Here is a 23,100-nt window from a genome sequence, read left to right on the forward strand (position 1 = left end):
CCTGAGCCAGTCCCTGTTAGGAATAAACAGGATTGTCAGACCTTCCTGCTCACTTTCTTCACATCAGTGCAGTATTTTGTTTTCCTGTCCAGTTAATTTGTTAAAAAGCAAAACAAAAGGAACAAACCTTACTCTGAAGTAACCTAAATGAGATCTATTTTTCTCATTCCTGAAGTGACCCTGCATGCAATGAGATTTTTGGTTTGCTGCAGCTTTAATGACATTGTGTTCAGAATCTGGGTTATTTTTATGTTTTAAATTAACTTTCCATCTTTGAGCAGTTTGGAAAGAAACCAAAAGACTTAAATGGGATTTTAGCTGGAAAGAAAGAAGGGGAGTGATGATGTGATTATATTATTCTGTAAATTCAATAAGAATTAACTAACTTTCTGTACCCAAATCTTTTGGTAGAACTTAAACTTTATTTCTCCTGTTTCTACTGGGGTTTTTTGTAGCCATTAAATGTTTGTTTTCATGTTGTCAGAATACTCCTGAGGTTTTCCACAGTGCCAGTCTGGGTCTGGGGGTGGGTGGCCAGGTAAAAAGGCTGGGCTATAACAATTTTGGGGTGTAGCCCTCCTTTGAAGGGTTTATTTTCCATCTTCCTCCCCACAGTGTGGGGATCTGTATCAGCTCCAGAAGCTTTTCCTGTCTTTGCCACTGTTCCTATATCAGATCTTCACCCAAGAAACCATATAGGAGAGGTTTGGGTTGGGTTTAGGAGAAATGTTTTCCCTGAGAGGGCTGACAAGCAGAGGCACAGGGCAGTGCTGGCATCAGCAGCCCTGAAGGGCTCAGAAACCATTGGGGAGTGGTGTGGTTTGATGGACCTGGCAGTGTCAGGGGAATAGTTGGGCTCATCCTGGAGCTTTCCCAGCCTGGAGCAGCTTGTGGTTTGTGACTCCAGGAGGGATGTTTTAGATGAGAGCTGTGATTTTCCTAGGTGGATTTAAATACAGAAATACAAGTGGCTCTCCTGACTGACGGTTTGGGTGCTGGGGAGTGCCTGGGATGCCTGACTTCAGGAAGGAGAGCCAGGATTCCTAATGAAGCTGTGATCCTGCTCCTGGGGACTGTGCAAAGAGTGCCCAGTGCCATCAGGGTGTGCTGGGGCTGGGGCTAATCACTGCTCATTAGCATCTCCTCTGTATGCACAGCACACCCCTGCTGCACAAAGACAGTGTCTGAGAAATAGTTAGTTATTTATTCATAGCACCAAGGGCCAAAACTGCTCACAGCAGATTTTTTTTTTGTGCAAGTCTGGGCTAACAGCAAGGCAAAAGCCCCCAGTGAGTGAGCAGGCTGCACACAGAGGGAGGCTGGAAATTTCACTGTAAGGATATGAAGTTCACCCTTTTCCATGGTTCAAACAACACCCAGCCTCAAAGCTGAGCCACCCCTCCCCAAAATTCAGCACTATTCACAAATCCTGAGCTGGGGAAGCAAACAAATTACAGGGTGGCACAAGCTCCCCAAAGCTATTTTAATTTTAAAGCTTTAGTTAAAAATGTTGGGACAATATGGTTTGTTTCCATTTCTGTACAGCTTGCTGCTTTTATGGCCTCCTCCCTTCACACCACCCTGTTTATTTTTGTAAACAAATTAGGAATCTTGGGATTCAGAGTAAAGATTTGCCATCGATTTATGAATGGCCACTGTACATATAATTAATGCAGTTCTCATGTGAGTTTTATGAACCTCCCCAGATTATACATGTTTATGGCTCTGTGAGCAAAGGCTGACCTGTGGCCATTTGTGTAAGGGATAAAAATGGATGAGTGCAAGTAACCATTTAAAAATAATGGGGCTTTGGCTGATGTTTTATTACAGCCTGTGAAAAAACCTGGCTTCACCCAAAAAATGTACCTCTGTATTACAGATATAATTATAATAAACCTGGAGTCATGCTCAGAGAGAGCAAGGGTAATTACACCATACTGCATGTTAAATATTGCTGCTCAAATATCAACATACTTAGAGAAGTTCCTCAGTCCTTACAGTGACCTGAACTTTGTGCTGCAATAATTCTGCAGTTTGCAGTAATTTCTACAGTTGCATTTTTGGGTAGAGAGCAGAAAGCCCCAGAGTGTAAAAGTCACTCACTTAGATACAGAAGGATGGAATGTTTTTAGAATATTGGAAACTGATCTGCTTGCGACTTAATCAGACAAAGGTTTCTGTAATTCCCCCCTCTCTAGTCTAGGAAAGGGTGGTGGGTTTTTTGTTTGGGTTTTTTTTTAATTTGCCCTCATATTTAATGGCATGCTAAGCACTCTGAAATGTCAGTAAGAAGGAAGAGAATGTAGTCATTGGTTTTTTAAGGACATAGAATTTTTGAATATTTCATGCTTTTAATTTGGTTTACACTTTAATGCCTTATAATTTTATTCTTTTGCTGTCACCTCAGGACTTCACTGGAAACAGGGAGCAGCATCTCCACTGACCCACTCAGGTACTGTAGCAGTCCTAGCTGTAGCTGTAGGTTTGAGCTGCCCTGCTCTGCACCAGCTGCACATCCCATCTTTATCCTGCAATGCCCCCAGCAAAGGCACTGACATAACAGCTGGGTGTTCCCAAGAGTGGCATACTTGCTCTTTTCTGGGATTTCCAACTTGAAATTCTGCTCTATCTTCAAACCCTGGGTTTGTTCTCAGAGGGACAGAAGGTGTGTCTGTGCACAAACCACCTCTCTCAGATTTTTATAACCTTCATGGTGCCAATATTTGGCCTGTCCTGGCAGGTCTGTGCTGTTTTGGGGAACAGTTGTGTGGAGATGTCACTCGTGTTCCTGGTGCTCAGCATCCTGATAAAAGCACCCACCCTTCAGAGAGCTCTGTGGAGGCACTGCCAGAACTGGGATTTTACTTTGATCACTCCATTTAGAAAGAAATGCTTGGCCCTGTTAAATACTGCACATCAAATGGGTACCTTGCATCTTTTGTTCTCATCCCTGCACACTGGAAAGTGCATCAAAGGCACAGAGTTCCTTTGATAAAGCTGGGGCAGGGTCCCTCCCTCTCCAGTTGGCAGCTGGTTTGGTGCTGGTTTTGATCTTCCTTTGGAGATGTTCTGGCTGGAGGGTGTCACTTTTTCCCACATGATGTCACTTGAACCTTGCTTGAGCACAACGGTGGGAGCTGTTCTGTTTAACCTGGTTCAAATCCAGGCCCCTCTGCAATTAATCTTCCATTATTATCCAGTGTAAAGTCTTCTGAAAGTGAAGCATTTCCCTTGTTGCCATTTCCTGGCAGCCACCCCCTCTGCTGTGACATTCCCTTTGTCCCCAGCACAGCAACACTGCACCCCAGTCCCCACTGGACTTTTGTCCCATTCCCAGTGTGATGGGAACACTGGGCCTTTGTCTGGCAGGACAATGCAGGAAAAATCCCAACTTCCCCCTGCTCTGCTCCTCTGCAAATTTATTTTAACAAGAGCATTGTGTTGTGATTTACCAGAGCCAGGTATTGCTGCCGCCTTTATTGCAGGCTGGAAATAGATTTTATTACAGTGTTTTTTCTTCCACTGAGTATTTTTTCAGTGAGGAATATGGAGGAATTAGATGCATTCAGTAAATCCTTCTGAATGTTGAGGACTGGGCTGAAATAATATCTGGGGGTTACCAGACAAGGATGTAAAAATGCCACTCTTAAACTATAAATTGAATAATTTTGTGAAGTTAAAAAAAACCAATCTGTACAATCACAGAGGACAAACTGGAGAAAACTGTTGAGATTTTATCAGATAAAACTGAGAATTTTTCTTAGTGTTAAACAGTTAAAGAGGGAAGAGCATGTGATACCTAGTCCACTTCAGCAGGTCAAAGCCTGTTCTGAGCTGTAATTAGACAGAATTAAGGCCATTATTTTTTAAGTACAATTAAAGATAATGGAAGACTTCTTGTTACTAGATGTGTTCTTATTAACCTGTTGAGCAAATTGGCCTTTGCACAACCCAGAAAATGGGATGTACCAATTAACAGGGCCCCACCCAGTGTCCTGTCAAGTATTTCCTAGTCAGGGTACTCCCTTTGCATTTTGCTCACAAATTTCCTGTCCCCATCACAAGGGACATTTCCCCTCAGTGAACCACTCAGTGTTGGAAAGAGTAAAGATTAATGTGAAAATTTTGCATATGTCCATTCTAAAGAGAAAAATATGTAAAAACTGGCATATTTTGTGTGTGTTGGCACAATTTCTTTCATAGCCTGTGCAGGATTAATTCTGGATATTTTGAGCTGGCCTCTGTCAGCTTTCAGCTGGCATCTGAAAATACTTTGTTTACTAATATCTAAACTTTAATGTGGCGCTTCTGGAGGGTTGAATTGCCTGTTCCAAACAAACTGGAAATTTAAATGTTTGAGCTCTGCAGATATTTGGGGTGGATTTGTCATCTTCTGTAGCAAATTGATCAGCCTGTGGTTGTGTGAGCCCAGGGAAGAGATGTGCAGAAAGAACAGTCAGGATTAAGAGAAAACAGCAAAGTTCTCCCTACCCCTCTCCATGGATACTTTGGCAGCTGAGTTGCTTAATAACCATAAATAAAGGGTAGGATCAAATGGTGATTAGAATTCATCTGTGGGGGAGTGCAGAACTCTGAGAGGTGTCTGAAGCCAAAGAACTTTGTTTTGAGTTTCTGGAAGGTTTCTAGGCAGCAGAGCTGCCCTTCAAGGCAGAGGGAGAGACCTTGATTTATGTGCTGCCTCCCTGGGAGTCTCTGCAGGGCTGGTGTCCAACTCCTTGGGGTGTCCCCAAGGTGTCCCCAAGGTGTCCCCAAGCCCAGGATCTGCAGGAGCTCTCCCACCTGCCCTGGAATTTCCTGCCCAGCTCTGATGTGGAGGCCACTTCAGTGCCTACACAGCACCCAGGGCACAGAGCTTTGTGTGCTCTGGTGTCCTGTGAGCACCTCAAACCTCCCAGGAAGAAGTTCAGCATCTCTTTGGCTGCCCAAACCCTTGGTCTGTGCCCCTGGCTCTGCACTTCTCCACTTTTTAATGTGCTGGGCATCATGGATGGGTATGGGTCCCATGGTGAAATTCCTGAACTGCACAACACACAAATGGCTACCATGAATTTTTTGTGTGTGGCCAGTCAAGTATTTTACCCTGGGGTCTTGAAAGACTTGTGGAAAACAATTTAGCTGCTATAATTTCTGTGCTCCACCTAAATAGGGGGATATGCTGTTTTTCTGGGGAAGTGAAATATTTTTCAGGAATGTTGCTGGCATATCACTCTAAAAGTTTAACTAAGTAAATAACAGTAGTTCAATATTAGTGTTTCGTGAAAGACTGTCACCAGACAAGTCAATTTTCCTGGTCTGCCCAAATTTTGAAAGCAGTACAGGAACTCCAGCAGGCACTGGCTTCATGCTGGGGTTATTTTATCCCTCAGTGGATTGTTTTCCTTCAGCCTCAGGGCTCCAGGGGTTGGCAAGAAAACCACCCTTAAAAAAGGAGGTGGTGCAATGCTTGATTTCCACTTGGCCCCTTTTTTTTTAGTGGCTGTTTTTGAAAGCCTTGTCAGAGGCTATACTCTGAGTGACTGCAGAAATTCTCAGCAAACTGCTCACGGCCCCAGTGCTGGAGCTGCAGCACATCCAAAAATCCCTGCTTGTGTTAGGCCTGGGAATTCTGAGTCAAAGGTTTGGGTAAAAGCCTTTCTGAAAGAAAAGTTCTATATCCTGGCTGAGCGTGAGATGCAGCTTAATTTCCTTTGTTGTTTTCCTCTGGAAGACAAGAGAAAATGAAGAACGTGTTGGGAGCGTGGGGCTTTTCATTTGCAAAAGTCTTCATTAGCATTTTCCCTGCATGCAGGGTGGGATAATCAGTGTTGGATGCTGTCAGGAAATCCATGGGTACATGGCTCCTATGCTCTGAGCCCACTGCTTAGAAATAGATAATTAGGGTGATAAATAGGATTTTTTTTTTTTTTTCTGGAAAGGATATGATGCTGAGAAAGAAATTGCTTTGCAATATGAACAAAGGGGAAGTTTCCTGAAAAGTCTCATTTCAGGATTAAGTCTTGGGCTGGCTTTCCCCTTTTTCCTTGATCCTGGGAATAGCTGGCCTTGGTTATGGGATGTAGCCATTTTTCTTTATTTTTCCTTCTTTTTTCTTTATTTTTCCTTCTTTTTTCTTGGAATGTAAAAAAAATCAGATTCAAAAATGTTACAATGGGGGAAACTCAATTTCTTTTCTTCTTTTTTCTTTTTTTTTCTTGTTCTTTATTTTTGGGGGGGTTGGTTTTTTTGGGTTTTTTTTTGTTGGTTTTTGTTTGTTTGTTTGTTTGTTTGTTTGTTTGTTTGTTTGTTTGTTTGTTTTTTGTGGAAACAAGGGAACAAGGATTTCCCATTACTGTCTTGGCAGTACCAAACCCAAGGCAGGAGGCAGTGCCAGGAGGTTGGGGCTCACCAGCAGCCACTGGGTCTCCAGGGCCTTCCCTCAGTTCCTCTTTAGATAAAACTACCCTGGAGAACAGAGGATGAGAAGCAAGGATGAAAGATTTTTGATAAGAAAATCTAAATATCCTCACCCTGATGGCATCAGTGACTTGAAAATTGCCAAGCTAACGAAGCCCAAGGGAATATGAGTCCAGGAAGATAATTAGGCTTGGATTTGGGCAGTGTTTTGTTTATAAAATAAAAATAATTGTTGGGGAGGTGATGTTGCTTCTCACAGATATCCAGTTGGGTTTGCTTAGGAGTCACAAGCTCTGGTGCTGCTCTTGAAGAAATCCCAGCAAATAAATGCAGGCAGCACAAGGAAAGGGGTACTTGAAAGAGAATCTACACAAGAATTTTTTTTTAAAAGGCCCCAGTCAAACCTGTTGTTTCCCTGCAAGTTGCTTCTCTCATGATCTGGTCATTCCCACCACCTGCCCTGTCTTGTACGAGATGTTTTTAGGGAAATACCACACAAAGTGTGACCCTGTTTAAGCAGAGCCCACTGACTTCTTTACTACACTAAAGAACCTGCCAGTTCTCACTCAAATAATATTTATAATTTCACTTAATTAAACTCACACAAAGCAGTTTTCTGAGAAGATGCAAGGCACTTCTATAACTGCACAGTGACAATGAGTAAAACCAGAACCCCTAAATATAGCTTGTATAGATCCCTAAATATAGCTTATTATCCAGGCACTTGGGGAGCTAGATAGGTCCACATGGAAAAGAGCCTCAGGTTGAGGCTTGGGAGTTTGGTTTTCTTTGCATATTTTTTAAACTGTGTTAAAATTCTTGTGGCTTTTTGGGAAGGGGGTTGTGGGGGTGTTTTATGGTGTGTTTGTTTCTTTGGGTTTTTTGGTTGCTTGTTTGTTTGTTGGTTTTGTTTTAAACACTTGTCCAAGTGCCAGAGTGGTTTTGAAACATTTCATCAGATTCTGCTTTTGGTTTTGTTGTTGAGACTGTTGAACTCTCAAGTTCCCTATAGCTGTTTGACAGTAGTGCAAGCTCTAGTCTAGGTGTTCACTGTGGGTGATTTTCAGAAATGAAACAGAAGGAGAAACAGCCAAATTGTAGCTGCTGGAGGAGTAAATTTACAGCAGACTGGACACAAACATCGGTCTCCATCAGGACACAACAGCAACATTTTTTAATTTTTTTTTTTTTTTAAGATGAAACGCTGTTGAAGTTCTCATGTGTCAGTCCTGTTTGTTGCAATGGAGCAGTTCTGTGCTGCTGTTAACTCAGAGTGTCCTGTGAGACTGGAGAAGGGGAGGGATGGTCACAGATCTGTCCTGCCTGACCAGGGACAGGCCCAGGGAAGGCTGGAGCTGTGTCAGGGAGGGTCAGGTTGGGGATCAGGGAAAGGCTCTACCCCAGATGGTGCTGGCACTGCCCAGGGAATGGGCACAGCCCCGAGACTGCAGAGCTGCAGGAACAGCACTCAGGGATGCTCAGGGTGGGATTGTTGGGGTGTCTGGGCAGGGCCAGGGTTTGGACTGGGGGAATCTTTGTGGGTCTCTTCCTTCCCTGGAGATGTATAGAATGCCAGACCGATGTGGGTTGGGAGGGACCTTAAAGCCCAACCCACCCACTCCATCCCCACTATTACAGGTTGCTCCAAGCCCCGTGTCCAGCCTGGCTTTGGACACTGCCAGGGATCCAGGGGCAGCCACAGCTGCTCCGGGAACCTGTGCCAGGGCTTTCCATCCTCACAGGGAGAATTCCCACCTTATCTCTGATCTAACCCTGCCCTGTGTGGTTCCATTCCAGGATTCTCCCCGTGGCAGTTCACGTTGGGATAGAGGGAAGAAGGAAGAGGGGAGGGGCGGGAGTTGGTAGAATTGGGCCATGGTAAAAGATAGAAATTTTTAAAACTTCGTGCTCCTGTGTCCTCCGAACAAAAGCTTTCCTGGCTGCCGCAGGTTTCGGTAGCAGACGCTGCTGGTTGTGCCCTGCCCAGCAGCAGAGATCCCCCGGGATGCTCCGCCGGGATTCCCGGAGGGGCTGTCCGTCCCGGCCCCAGTCTGGCCGTCTGTCCGGCCGTCTGTCCGTTCGTCTGTCTGTCCGGCCGTGCCTCGGGGGCTGTCCCGCAGCCGCCCCGCGGTTCGGGGTTGGTTCTTTCCCCCCCCCCCCGCTCTCGCTGGCAAAGCGCGTTGGGAACCAGATAAGCACAATCTGGTGTGTGAGCGGGAGGGTCTGAGCTCCTGCCTGCCTTCTTTTTTTTTTTTTTTTTTTTTTTTTTTTTTTTTTTTCTTTCCTTTTTTCCGCTCTTTCCCCTCCCCTGACGAGAATCCCCCCGTTCCTGAGGTGCCGCAGACAATGGAGCTGATGTGCTGGTACAGGAGGAGCTGATTCACGGGGGGGGGGAAAGGGAAAAAAGGGCAAACGCCGGCAGCCCCATGTGCTGAGATCACAGCTGTGCTCCGGGTACCGGGCACTGGTGTCAGAGCCCGTCGCGATAATTGCCTGCCTTCTCCGAAGTTGTGGGAGCTCTAAGGATGCTTTCCGAGGGTCCATCAAAGCCCGCAGCTGGAATTTATCCAGGCTGTTTGTCAGAAGGGCCTAGAGCAGCCGAAAGGAAGAGTGGGATTTCAGTGTGATTCCAGTGATCCCGGCAGGACTGGGGGCTTTGGCAGCGATAAGCGGCGAGCGGGATCAAAGAGCGCCCGTGGATTGGTGTCCTTTGTGCGCTGCCTCTGTGTAGAGCGGGGCTGCAGGTGCTGAGCGCCGGGCTGTCCCTGTCCCCATCCCCGTCCCCGTCCCTGTCCCTGTGGCCAGGGATGCGGCACAGCGAGCCCGGGCTGCCGCACCGCCTTCGAGCCGCTCAGCCCGGCACAAAACCCTCCGGTGCCGCTGGAATCCCGCTGCAGGGCGCGGGGGCGGCCGCGGGAGCGCTGGAAAATGCTGAAGTTGAAGGCCTTCTGCTTGGATTACTGGCAGTTTTTATGTCTCCAGCCTCTCCATGGTTTCTATAAAAGGTAAGGAAATGTTAACTCTGCAATGCTCTTCGGCACATGGTGCCACCAGGGTTTTTCCTCGCTCTTCTGCTCCCTGGGAGGAGGGAGTGGTAGGCAATTAATGAGAACTTGTGACAAAGGTTGGAAAGCTGCATTTTTATGTTTTTAAATTGCATTGATTATCAGCTGCTGTTGTGTCTGTGCATGCAGATGTGAAGGGGAGGATGCTGTTTGGTTTTAACCTCTACTTTAGGTCACGGGACTTTTTCTTCCCTGCTATTTTATCCTTAGGCACAGTAGCTCGTGCTGTAGTGTCCACACTGTACACAACACTGGCAGATTAATTGAAATGTCATGGGAATTTATGTAATGCAAATGTATTTCCCCGACATATTTAGCAATATAATAGTTCATCTTTCCTCTCCCTCCCAGCACAAAGTGCACATCAGAATCATTCAGAGCAGTGGGCACTTCACTTAGGCAGGTCTGACACCCAGCTTAAATGATTGATGGTGAATGGTGATCGTAAAGAATAGGTCTGGGTGTCAGATGCATTGAGCTTGCCTATTTAATGGAACAGCAAAATAAGCAATTCCATTTAGCACGTCCCTGAACTTACCCTGATGCTTTTTAATCCAAACTTCGCTTTCCTTGCTCTTGATTTAGCAGAGGGAATTGGATGGGTTTGGATTTGCTGGGGGGAAAGTGGGGATCCCTTCACTGTGAACAAAACCCGTGCGATTCTCTAAAACAGGATTCCGTTCTTGTTACGTACACTTTCTGCCCTGGCTACCTATTGTCAGCCTACAGAAAGTGCTTTGTGCTAAATGCTAATTGCAATTGAATTTTTCATGCAGCGACTGAAGGCTGGAAAAGGGAACTGTTCCAATCTTTTTCAAGGTTTCAGGGGTGCCCCGCACTTTCTGCATTGAGCAGCACGGGACCCTCATCTGTGACCATTGGCTTGTGAAGTTTCAAAAGATAGCTTTATTCTCCTCTCCTTGCAGCTTTTCACAGATTCCACTGCCAAGCCAAAAAATTCCCAACCTTGTCCCAGCCCATTGTGATGATTTCCTTGCTGAGAAACCATATAAAATAATAGAAATGTAGCCAGACTGTTTTGACACAAATAAATACTAAACTCGAGCTTTCAGTCTTGGGTGCCTGGCAAAATCCCAGCTTTGTGGCAGATGAATTACTGGGGAGTTATTCTACATCTCCTAATGGAAACCCTTGCAATAGGGCTGCCCATTTATTTCCTTCCAGAGAATTAATTTACTTGCCATCAAAATCTGGTGTGCTTGAATCTTCTGTCTGCACGAGCAGCACTAAAACCAGGCCTTAAGCACTTCAGTATCACATAGAGGCACTTTGTTCTCATCTTTCTGAGAAGAAAAGAAAATTGAAGGAAAACTGCGACTTCCTCACGTTTGAAACAAAATAATTTCTTGGTTAAAGCACAAACAAGTGTGAAAAGCAGGTGTTGCAGAAAAACAAGCCTTAAATGCAAGGAAGTTCATCTGAAAAAGAAAGAAAAAAACTTTCTGGAGACCTTCAACTACTTTTTATTACTGATTGTAAACTGTTTAAAATGTTCTTGGAAAAGAGCCCAGGGGCAGTGGGGAGGTTTTGTGTGTGCCCCGTGTATATATTTCCTATCTTTATGTATAAAAATGAGATAACAGATAACCAAACCAGGATTTGGGTAACATTTCCATGGAGTAGTGACCCTGCTCTTTCCTTCTGTGCACTGCCTGACTCTGGTTTTCAGTTGCAGTCAGAGCTGTGGAAAATATCCTTTGGTTGTTTTGGAAGCTGTGACTCGCTGCTCCATGGTGGGATGTCCAACTGTGTTATCCAGCTTTTTTTATTCAGGGAATTCTTGTGTCCAGAGAAGGGAATGAAGCTGGGGAAGGGCTGAGGGAGCTGGAAATGAGTTCAGCCTAGAGAAAAGGAGGCTCAGGGGGAATTTTTGGCTTTGCAGGAGGGGACAGCTGGGGGGAATTTGGGATCTGCTCTCAGGGAACAGGGATGGAGGAGAGGGAACAGCCTTAGGCTGGGCCAGGGGAGGTTTAGATTGGATATTATGGAAAATTTCTTCATGGAAGGAGTCACCAAGCATTGGAACAGGGCAGTGATGGGGTGCCCATCCCTGGAGATGCTCAGAAAGCACACAGATGTGACACTTGGGGACAGCTGGGGACACGGGTCAGGGGTGGGGGAATGGTTGGACTCGATGATCTTCGAGGGCAGGGCCTGCTGCCTGGCCTGGACAATTCTGGTTTTTGGTATAATTTTATCTTGCTCTGGGGCCTGTTTCCATGGAAGTGAAATCCATGGGCAGCCCCACTGCCCAGAGCTGTGGGGCTGGGAGAGATGGGGCCAAGGAAAATGAGCCCCTGCCCCTCCCTGGCTGTGGCTGCAGGGCCAGCTGGAAACACTGAGCCTGATGGCAGGGAGGAAAACTAGGACAGGTTTTTGAGTTTATTTACGTACACAGGGTAAAAAAATCAGCTCCAAAATAGCAAGCTGGGCATGTGGCACTGCTAAAGAAATGCCAGGTAAGGGCAGACACCACGTGTACAGAGGGAGCTTCTCTGGTGTTTGTTCTCTCCACACAGGCAGGGGAAGGGGAAATTGGGAGACATCCACCAATCCCACTTTCAGGCTGTTCCTTGAATTCCACAGCACCTGCAGTAGGCAGGGGTTTGTCCATCCCATGGATATTCACTAAACAAAGTAACTGCAAGGTAATAGTGCTGATACCTCCAGTAATGTATATAAATAATATAAATGTATATAAATAAACCAGCAGCCTGACTTACCCAAGTGTCAGCAAATTGCATAGAGCAAACTGGAGGTTCTGGGGTAGAAACCTGCTCCAAGAAATGTCTGGTAATTCAGTGATTCATGAAAATGGGATTTCAGTGCTCTTCATTTGCCAATAACACCAAGTGCATTTTGGTGAGAGCCCCTCACTTGAGGGCTGCTTTTGGTAGCCTCTAAATACCAACACTGAAGGTGCTGAGCTGTGTTTCTGTGGCAGATTAAGGTGTAAGATGAGCAAATTGCTGTCGGGTTTCTGTGGGCTTTGCAGGATGCACAGCTCATGCTTCACTTCCAGGATTATTATAAACCCATGTGACTCCAGGTTTAGCATGTGAAAGTGAAGATTTTCCTTAACCAGGGGGGAGGCTTCGTGCTGTGCTGCTGCCAGCTGGTGGGTAATAGCCCAGGCTAGAAATTGTTACCATTAGCATTGCATTAAAGATCAAGCAGAAGGTGAGGAAATGTGTGACTGGCACCGAGGGCAGCTGTAATCTGCAGATTTTCCCTCCCAGAACATCTTCTCTCTTCTGGCTAAAACAGGAGAATTTCAAAAAGCACAAAGCAAATGCCAAGTTTGTGAAGGCTGTTTTATTGGAATGCCTTGTTTGGCAAACAGAACCGTTTTTAAATTTATTTCTTGTCATTTTCAATTTTTCTTTCATCAGTTGGATCTCTCTGAAGGAGGCACGAGTCCCTTCTAGAGCAATTAGGGCCATTTGTAATGAGCCTCCCCAGTGGAATAAGCAAAGTGAGAGGTGACTGGCTCTTTGAAGGCAGGGATTAGCTGGAATTGTTCCTGCCACCTCTCAGCTGGGACTCACAGCTCCTTCTTCAGGATAGGTTGAATCATGTAGGATAGGATAGGTTGAATCTTGAGCCCATCTCTGGCCAAAACAGGTCTGTATTTTGCAATATGATTCATTCCCACGAGGATGTTTCAGTGTTGATTAGAAATGAAAATGCTTTCATGAATTGGCTTGTTAGGAGCAGCTTATTGCTGCCACCCTGGAAAGTCAGAGTATCTGATGTCAGAAGCTACTTAAAGCCTCTCTGATATTGCACTCTGCAGGGCACCTGCAGCTCTGTGCTCATCCTCTCTCCCACTCTCTTATCCTAGAAAAATGTGCAGCATTTGAAGCCATGAAAGGAATTGCCAGCCTTAATTTAGATGCTGTTTCAAAGACAGCACACGGGCTGGAAATGATCTATGCCAGGGCTGGCCTTTGGGTTAACTCTTTGTTAAAAATAATGTGCTTTGAGAGGCTTTGTTCCTTCTCTCTGGTGGTGCCAGCATGGACTCTGCTCTGGGGTTGTGTGAGGTGGCTTCACATGTATTGCACAGAGCAGTGCTGCTGCTCCCTTCAAGGGAAAGACAGCATAAAAAATGGTGTAAAGAACTCCCTGGTCATGGGTCACTGCATAATTAAATTCATTATTTAAGAACCGATTTAATAAAGGGGGATAAACTTATATACAGTCCTATAATCCCATATTCCTGGAGGTGATGGCTGCATAGTAATTACAAACCTCAGGAACAGGGAGTAAGGGGAAAATACTTAAATTCTGGTTCCTGAGGGCAGGGAACTGCTTTTGCACAGTGCTGGACAGTGATGTCAGTATTTTTTTTTTTGTGTCTCCTTGCTGTCACTGAAACCGAGCTCCTTTGCAGCATCTTAAACAAAACAAAAGCAAAGTGGGGAGAATTACTGGAGCTTTGCCTTGAACTTGCATTTCGAGTTCACCATATATGTTGGTGGAAACAAATGGAGTTTGCTTTCCCTTGACAGTGACTTCATGCAGAGCAGGGCTGAGTCATGTGCCTGTGGAGCAGCTCCTCTCCAGAGGATGCTCTGGCGAGGCTGCTGCAGCTGCAGAACAGCTGAGAGCTTCCCCCACCTCCCAAACCCAGCCCCTCTGCAAGCACAGCCTGCAAACAGCACACTCTGCAGTATCCCCACAGTCAGCAGGAAAATTATTAGGAGCAAACCCTCCAATGCACGCACAAAAATGCCTTAAAAGCTATCAGAGGGATTTCTCTGTGCTCAGGGAAGTGATTCCGAGTTCAGACATTTTAATGAAAATACACCAAATACCTGCTAATCTGGTGGAAGCTTTCCCTGTTAATGCCATTAATGGCTCTCTGTGTCTGAAGGAGTCTTTGTGCTCACATGTCTCAGATTCACACTTCTGGTGTGCCTGGTGCACTCTGCTTTCACCAGATTAGGGATTTGGGCACGGCTGAGCAAAACCCTGCACGAGTCTCTTGGGCTGGGATGCCTCTCCCTGGACCTGGAACTGGGATAAACTGGGATTCACACCTCACAGTTCTTTGTGTGTGTGCCTGCCTTTCCCCCTGTCTTTTCCCTTTCCTTCCCCCTCCCTTTCCTCTACCTTTTCCCACCTTTCCTCTGCCTTTTCTCCTCCCTTTTCCCTGCCTTTCCCCCTCCTTTTCTCCTCCCTTTCCCCTCCCTTTTCCCTCCTTTTCTCCTCCCTCTCCCCTGCCTTTTCCCTGCTTCTCCCTCCCTCCCTATCTTTCTCCTGCTTTTCTCCACCTTTCCCCTGCCTCTCTGCAGTCTTCATGCCATCAATTCTCCAGAAACTTTCCATTTCTCCACCCCCATCCCTCTCACCCAGGAACCATCTGTGAGCCCTCAGGTTCTCCCTTCCTCACTCTCACACAGATTTTAACCTTCCACAGACAGCTTTGAAGGCTGATATTGGGATTTTTTTGGAGCTGGGGTGCCCGTGCTGGGGTTCCTGCCCTTTAGCTGGATGCCTGGAGCACACAGAGTCTGCCAGGTTTTCTTTCCCTCTCCAGTCTCTCCTGTATTTGGATGCAGCTGATGGGCAGCCCCTGGAGCAGTCGCATTTTAATTGTGCCTCTGGCTCCATGCCCTGCAGAGGGGAATTGGAAGCTTTCTGAGCTGCCTTTGATGGTTGTCCAAGACTGAGTCACAGCACAGGGAGCTCGGTGGTGGCCTGGAGACATCCCAGGAGTCTCTCAGGAGCTGCAGCCTGGAGGGTGCTGCAGGGCTCTGCCAAGGATCCCACACTCTCCAGCCTTCTGGGAGTGAGGGGAGATGCCCTTTATCAGAATGCCAAGTCCAGGCTGGCTTTGCTCCCCAGCAGGACTGGCCATGTGCATGTCACTGCTGTCAGCTCCCAGGAAACACTGGAGTTTGCATTTCCTCAGGAATGTTGGTGAAAAATCAGAAAGGAGGTTTCAAAGGGAATGGAAGAGAATGTAGCAAAGGCTGGGAAGAAAACACGTGGTGAAGGTATTTTATGAAAACCTTCTAAGTCAAAATGTTGGCTTGTTGCAGGTTGAAGGTTTAAAGATGCCCCAAATTGTCCAAAAAGCTAGAATGCTTTTCAGATAAAAATTTAAACTCCATCTATTTGTATGACTCCTTGCAATCCTTAATTGGTAATAGCTGTTGTATAAGGGGAATGCTACCTAAGTTAAAAATAGGTCTGGGACTGCACTGACATCCCAAACCAGGCTGGCTCCAGCAGTCACATTTTCCTTTTATCCAATGACCTGCAAATGTAACATACATCAGGACAGAAATGCTGTCAAATCCTGGTTTGGGACCATTTCATTGTGGTGGAAACTTGAGAAAAAACAGGCAAATTGTGTTCCTCACCCTGGAGGGCTGCAGCAGGGCAGGCTCCCTGTGGCAGGGATGTTGTGCTGAGGTCACTTAGGCTGGGCCTAGGCACAGGGGCAGCTCAGATCCCCTCACACAGTGGGGTGATCACATGGGTGAAGCCATCCAGGGCAGGCAGCTGTATCCCAAACCAAGCCACATCCATTGTCCTGGGTGCTGCTTTCCTCTGGGCTCCTCTCCCTTCTTGTACCCACCAAACTCTCTGCTTATCATCCTGCAGGCTCTGCTGCCAAACAGGAATGGATCTCCAGAGGGAGGAGAGTGATGGAGTGTGAGACTCCAAATTAAGCCCTGCCTTTCTATTAATAGCATTTAAAAGTAACACACTACCTACAATTTGTAAAGGAACCTCAGCTCCAGCATTTTGAAATACTTAGAGTGATTTATGTCCCTGGTGGTGTCTTTGCCTGCAGCAGCTTTGTTTCCAGTGTAAAAATTAGAAAATAGATTAAAAGCCTCCCGTGCCTCAGAAATGGCCTCAAGCTGTGCCAGGGGAGGTTTCAGGTTGGATATTAGGAAAAATCCCTTCTCTGAATGGGTGGTCAGGCACTGGGGGCAGGGTATCAGGGCAGTAGGGGAGTCACATCCCTGGAGGGGGTCAGAAGATGTGTGGATGTGGCACTTGGGGACATGGTGAGGTGTGGCCTTGGCAGTGCTGAGGGATGGCTGGACTCCACGATCCTTGAGGGCTTTTCCAGCCTAAAGGTTCTGTGATTAAGTCATTTCTAACTGCTCTCCATTGCTCTGGGTTCCCTTAGGAATAAAAACCGCTGGGAGAATCCCATTATTGTCCCTAAAATGGGTGGCATGTGCTTGGCAGTGGCCAAGTTGATGGCTCACAAACTGGGTGATCTTTTCCCATTGTTTCTGTGGTATCAGTTCTTCCAGTTGCTTTCCCTGTCCCGCTGCAGCTCCCTGCTCCTGTGTGCAGTCAGCAGAGCCAAAGCTGTGTGTCTGTCTTGGTATTCCAGGCTGCTTTAGTGCAAACCCTCCTGCATCAGCATCTGCAGCCCCCTGCAGCCCCAGCAGCTTTCTGAGCCTTTCTGCTGACCCTGTCCAGGGGTCACCTTCTGCCTCCACGGTGTGCTCAGCTCCCCAAAGCCACAGCATCATCTCTCAGTTCGTGCCTGTGGCTGCCTGAATTAAAGATTTCCTCCTAGAGGAGATGCAAAATGTTTTGCAAAGCTGGGAGTTGCTTTCCCTATTTTACAGGCAGCAAAAGGCATCTGGTGTGGTGGCCACTAGTGATGCTGGGTTTGGAAAAAACATTCCTGAAGTGGGAAGAAATTTTGGAAGGAGGCAGGACTTCTCCTTGCAAATTGAGAGGACTTGAGCTTGTGTTTCATGGGTCCAGACACACAGGGCTGCAGAGAGGGAGAGCTGCTGTGGACTCTTGCAGGCAGGGCAGAGCTGGGAAAGGTTTCCAGGGAGTAAAAAAAAAAAAAACAAAAAACAAAACAAAACAACAGCAAATAAGAAAATGTGTGCGGGGTGTTGAGCTGGGGTGGGTGCGGTGATGTGCTGCGAATGGAATCTGTTTTATTGCCGGGGAAGAGATGCAGGGAAAGCAAACAAGGCTTCGAAACAGGGAAATGGCTTGATATGCAAATGTGTGCCTTGTTTGGGGCAGGGGGATGTCACTGGGTACAAAGGGGAGGGAAGTAAACAGCCCGGACGAAAGGGCTTCAGTGTCCCACTGCTCCTGGAAAAGCTCCTCGGTTCCTCAGTAAGATTTTTCTGGCTACTAAAAACAGCAGATGTGTCCAGTTTCTCTTGGCCACCCCTTCTGGTACCTCCTAGGTGGTGATGCTCTTTTAAGAGAGGGCAGCCCAGCGTGAGAGACAGAATCAGGCTGGGTTAATCACCAGTTCTTCACAGAAACCAGCAGCTATTCCCTGGACTCCCTGCACATTCAGCCAGACCCTGCCCTCCCTGGGCTCTGCAGGATGCTGTGGGGTGGAATATTCCCCCAAATTCCATCCCAAAGAGCACCTCACACCAATCCCTTCTTCATATTTACAGCAGAAGAAATAGCACTTTCTTAGAGCAGAGATCTAACCACAGAACTGAACTGTGACTTATATTAGCTCATAATGTGATTTGCACAGTGTGCAATGTTTTCTGGATGTGTATTAAATGATATATATTTCCTGCAGAATAATAATAATTATAATAGTAATAATAGTAATAATCCCTGCTTGCTTAGAGGAAAAGCTACTTGGGTTTGTCCAGGTCTTTTAGGGGTTCAGTGGACAAACTCAGCTCAGGAGCTGAAATACTCTCTACACTATTTAATAGTCTGGTTTTCATGGAAAATGAAGCAGCAGTGATTTAAAAACCAAACCAAATAAAAAAAACAGTCACCCTGCAGCACCTCACCTCTGCCCTATGATGTTCCCATGTTATTTTAACTCCTTTGGTCACTGGCTGTGCACAAAGTTTAGAAACATGGCTGAAGGAGGTGATGAAAGCTCTGCTCTCTTGCAGATCCCATCCACTGAATCTATCTTTAGAGACAGATAAAAACACTATTCCTGCAGATGTTGGTGCTGTCAAAATATTGGGACTGCAGGGGAATCAAGGAGGGTGTAATCTAAATACATCAATTACAGTGAGGGCTGAGGATTGAGCTCAGAGAGGGAGCTGACACAACTGAGGGTGCTGTTTTATACCTCTGTGCTGCACACAGAAGAAACTCCTGCTTTTATACTCATTATGTCATGGATTTCCTTCTGCCAGATGAAACCTTGCAAGTGTACAGTGTACAGGAACCAGAAAACCTCTCCTGTAGGCACTTCACCTCTGAAGTTAGGGAGGGAAGGGAAGGGACAGGGTTCAGCTGGGCTGCCTGAGCTTACATAGCTTTTTCCAGCATTGAAATGTATTTCTTTGATTAGGTTAGGAACAGATGTATAGAAGTTTTCTAATGTAATTTTCCTTCATTAAGCCAGCTGATTTAAATGTACAGTGTGCTGTGGAACTTGGTGTGACTTTTCCTAACGAGCCAGCAATAAGCTTGGTCCAGGAGCAATTATCAGGAGATCCCAAAGGCAGAATGTATTTCAAACAGTGGGAACAGTCACCAGACCCTGGACAAAATGGCCTTGGAGAAAATGGAATTATGCAACAGCAAACAGACAGTTAATCAGGGAATGATTCTGTTCTGTGAAGAAACAGCTTGAACTTGGTTTCTTGCTTAATTAAGCTTTATATTATAAACATGTATCTGATGATCTGATGTGCCTGGCCCAGAGGGCCCCTGATAATGGTGCTGCTGACCTCTGCAGAGGGGGGAGTGTGGGCTGAGCAAAGGCTCGGGGAACTTTCATCTGTCAGAGCACAACTCTGACTTTCAGGGTGGTCTTGGAGATGCCAGGGCAGGATTTAAAGGGCTTGTCTCTACAACAACAAAAATACTTTTTTCTAAGGTTTTTTGCTGTGTGGCTGTGTGCTGGGGCTTCAATTCATTGAAACTTTTGGCAGTAAAGGCTGTGTGTTTAAACTTACTCAGCACAGCAAAAGAATTCCACATTCATAATCTATTTTTAAGATTTTTTTGTTGTTGTTCATTTGGGGGTTTATTGGGTTTTTTCAGGGGGTTTTTGTCAGTTGGAATGGTTTGGGGTTTGTTTTTAATCAGATCTTGCCATTTTATTGTTTCTGTCATTTCCAGGCTGAGTGTCACAGCTGATACTCACCACTGAAACCAGGACTTCTTCGTATGCCTTCAAATCCAGCTTTGGAAAATGACTCACTACTTTTTTTTTGGCACCAAAAAGTTTATTACAGCACAGAAAATATTTTTCAAACAGCTGAGGGTTCCTCCAGCCCGAGGCATTTGATGGAGTGTGTACTGGGTTAGCATTTGCAGGTCTCTTAAGGGGGTTTCTAGGGCAGTGTTACCGGGCTGGGGGGGTTTTGGAAGTGGAATAAGTGGGAATAACTTTCTGCAGGTGCTGCCTAGGTGGGGTTTTGTGCCTTGGCAGCTTGGAGTGTAACACAGAGCTTTCTAAGCAGCCTCTAATAATCTCTTCTGGCTTGCAAATAATGTAAACACCGAATCTTATAAATCAGGAAGAAAGGAGTAACCCGAGCCTCCAGATGGGAAAGCTGCCTTCCCTCGGAGTTCACTCGAGTGGAGGTGGGAGAATCAGTGGGAGCTGGTGAATCAGAGCTGGGCTGGTGCCTGAGCCTGGCTCTGCTGAGCCTGGCTCTGCTGAGCCGCCGAGCGCCCCGAGCCGGGCTCGTCTGGATCCTCTGCTCTGCCAACTGCCCGGGAAAGGCCATGAAGGGGGATGGCAGTGCCATGTGGAACCTGATGTGGAAATACTGCATCTCTGTCAGGACCATCAGGTACGGGGGGATTTGCAAAGCTTGGTTTGGTGAGGATGAGAGGTGCATGTGCTGCTCCCTGCAGGGTTAACTCTCAGCAGTCTGGGGGGGTTCTTGGGGTGATTCTTCTTTCTCAGCCTTATACTGAACATGCAAGGAGAAAATGACAGGGTTATTGCAAAAAAATCTTCCAGGAACGTGGAGTTTTCTGTCTCATTTACCAGCAGGAGAAAATAGGAATATGAAAGAAACTTTATTTTAGTGAATGAAAAATTGAAAATTCTGCTTTTCTTCTGAATGCTTGCCCGTCCTAATTTTCTGTTTGTCCTGTCTCCCAAATGCAGAGGTTGGGCAGTTGTTCTTGGCATCACTTGTAGGGAAGGGGGGTTAAGGGGAAAAGAAGGTGGCTTTTAGGGCAGGATAAACCTGGATTCAGTGTCTGTTGTCTGCAGGCTGTGTGGTGCTGTGAGCCCACCTGGAAAATACAAAAAAAGTGCAGGAGGGGCTGGTGCTGGGGTGCTGCGCCCTGCTCCCTGCCAAGAGAGACTGCCAGGGATTCCGGCAGAGCTCATTCCAGGAACGGAGCTGTGGGAGACACACTTGATGATTGTGCATCCTCACAGCGACTTTTTTGTATATTTTTAAATAGTTACCCAGTGCCAGCCTCGGTTTCTGGGTGGGACACAGCTCTGGGGGTTATGTGGTCCCTTTGGCCATGCCAGCTCCCCTGGAGAGGTCATGTAATCCAAGTAATTACTGCATTTCACACTGCATAGTTATTCCGGGCAGAGGAAATAGTTTAGAGAGCTTGAATTCCTGCATGGACTTTCATTACAACTCAGAATGAGACTGTGGAAGGCTTTTTATCATCAGGGTACAAAATAAAGCTAAAACATCCCTTAGTTCCCAGCAGGGTCAATATAGTGGAAACTGGCAATAGCTCCCAAGAGAGGATTCGATTAAGATAAAAATAATTTTATTTATGATCTGGGTTTAGAACCAGAAGCAGAGGGAAAGCCTGAAAGAAGCACACGAATGCAGTCCTTGCAGCCCAGATGTTCATTCTGCTCTGAGAGGAGTCCTGTGCAAACCCCTCAGCCCTGGGGGTGAATGATCCTACCACGAATAAACTTTTTAAGTTCCTCGGAGGCCTCGGGTGTGGTGGTTTTCCTGAAGTCTGACATGCAAATTGTGATGTCCTGTAAACAGCCAGTTCTTTATTTCATCAGTGACTTTACTGCTGTGTAGGGTGGGTTGAATATTAGCTGAGTTATTCACAGCAGGGCTTATTTATAGAGCTGTTGGTGGCTCTCACAGCCAGTGACATGCAGAGTAACAAGAGCATTTTCAATAAATGTTTTTGGTTGTTTTGACAGATCCTATCTTTCTTTGGCAGCAACACCAAGAAATTAAAGAGAATAAAAATAAGAGTTTTCCTTTGTGGAAAAATTTCTCTACCACCCTAAGTTGTTTTTCTGTCGCAATTCAGAGACCCTGAAACCCTCCCTGTGTTTTGGGAGACTCCAGCAGCCACTGGGGCTCATCCATGCAGGGGAGGCTGTCTCAGCTTCTCTCTGTGTGCCTCTGCTCCCTGTCCTGGCAGGCTCTGGACCTGTGCAGCCCTCACTGGAGTGTCAGTGAGCCTGGCTGTGCTCTGCTCCAGCACTGTGAGTTTGGTGTGCCCTGCCCTGGGCACCAGTCCTGCCTCCACCACACTGGGCCACTTGTGCTGCAGCCCTGATGAATGGGGGCATTTGTGCCTGGTGAGAAAACAGCCCCACTCCAAAAGCAAAATTGGGCTTTAGGGTTGAGCTTGTTTCCATTGGACTGCAGCAGCTTTAGAAAAACATATTTGACTGAGTCTTTGTTGCCTGTTCTGGCTGGGCTGTGGCAGAGCTCGGCCACATCTGTGTGCCTGTGCTTGAGCCTGCAGGACCAGACCCCAAACCTGTGGGGTCACGGCTGTCTGCAGGGGGACATTTGTGTGACAAATGTTTAGAGCCCAGGGGAGTCCTAGGTGGTGCTGGAATAAGCTTAGGAGAGAGCAGGATGGTGTGGTGTGGAAATACACTGCGCTGCCTAAAAATAATGGTGCCTGTTTTTGCTGCTGGGGGTGTTGGCCAGCTCCTAGAGCACAATTGCAAAAGTTAAAAAGGTGAAGGGATTTCTTCACTGTTGTACCAAAGCTGAGCTTGTTGCCCTTAATGTGGAACTTGTGTCCTTCCAGAGCTCATTTCCCTGAGACAGGGAAACCTCGCTAATGCCAGCAGGGGAGAATCCCACAGTGGTCTGCACTGAAGGGACCCTTAAAACCCATCTCATCCCACCCCATTCCCTGGGCAGGGACACTCCCACTGCCCAGGCTCTCCAAGCCCTGTCCAGCCTGGGCTCTGCCAGGGCTCCAGGGGCAGCTACAGCTGCTGTGGGCAGGAGAGGCAGGGTCTGGCTGCCCCCCAGCCCCAGGACAGTGCCCAGCCAGAGCTGATATCCCCAAGGGGAGAGCTGCCATTCCTGTCCTGGCACTGGTGGGATGCAGGATGACTGTCTGGGGAAAACGTGCCCAAATCAGGGAGCTGGCAAAGCCTGGAAGCAGAGCTGGGGACAGCACACATCTTTGTTTATTTCTGTTAAAGCTGCACTCCAGTGACCCCCATGGGTGGGGGATGGGCAAAGGCACAATTGGGAAATTGTCTGTCAGCATGGTCAGGCTGGCCATTGTGTTTGTAGGATCCTGGCAGATTTAAGGCACAGGAACAAGTGTTAGAGAGGGTTGGGAGCAGATCCTGCCTGGCTCATCCCTGTGCCAGCCTGCTCTGAGCATGGGCTTCGTGGTTGGAGACTGGAGCCATCTGAATCAGCACATCCCAGCC

At 46.8% G+C, this 23,100-nt stretch overlaps 2 protein-coding genes across 13 annotated transcripts in view; one reads left to right on the forward strand and one right to left on the reverse strand.

Moving 5' to 3' along the window:
* Positions 1-23,100, reverse strand: part of LOC306807311 (uncharacterized protein) — a 1,031,843-nt gene that overhangs the window by 756,960 nt on the left and 251,783 nt on the right. The window lies entirely within an intron of this gene.
* The window catches only part of IQSEC1 (IQ motif and Sec7 domain ArfGEF 1), a 261,481-nt gene that overhangs the window by 129,469 nt on the left and 108,912 nt on the right, over positions 1-23,100 (forward strand). The window contains exon 1 of one of the 12 annotated variants that reach the window (XM_079317376.1): positions 2,414-2,452. The exons of 6 other annotated variants lie outside the window; for them this stretch is intronic. Coding sequence is in view for 4 of the 6 variants with exons in the window: in XM_079317385.1 (XP_079173511.1) it covers positions 9,343-9,419 (77 nt within the window). In the remaining 2 variants the exon portion in view is untranslated. Of the gene's footprint in view, positions 1-2,413; positions 2,453-8,532; positions 9,420-19,997; positions 20,252-23,100 lie in introns of those variants that run through there. 5 more of the 12 variants (XM_079317377.1, XM_079317385.1, XM_079317379.1 and 2 more) reach the window with 5 other exon arrangements.

This window comes from Erithacus rubecula (genome assembly GCF_903797595.1).
Source record: "Erithacus rubecula genome assembly, chromosome: 13".
NCBI lineage: Eukaryota > Metazoa > Chordata > Aves > Passeriformes > Muscicapidae > Erithacus > Erithacus rubecula.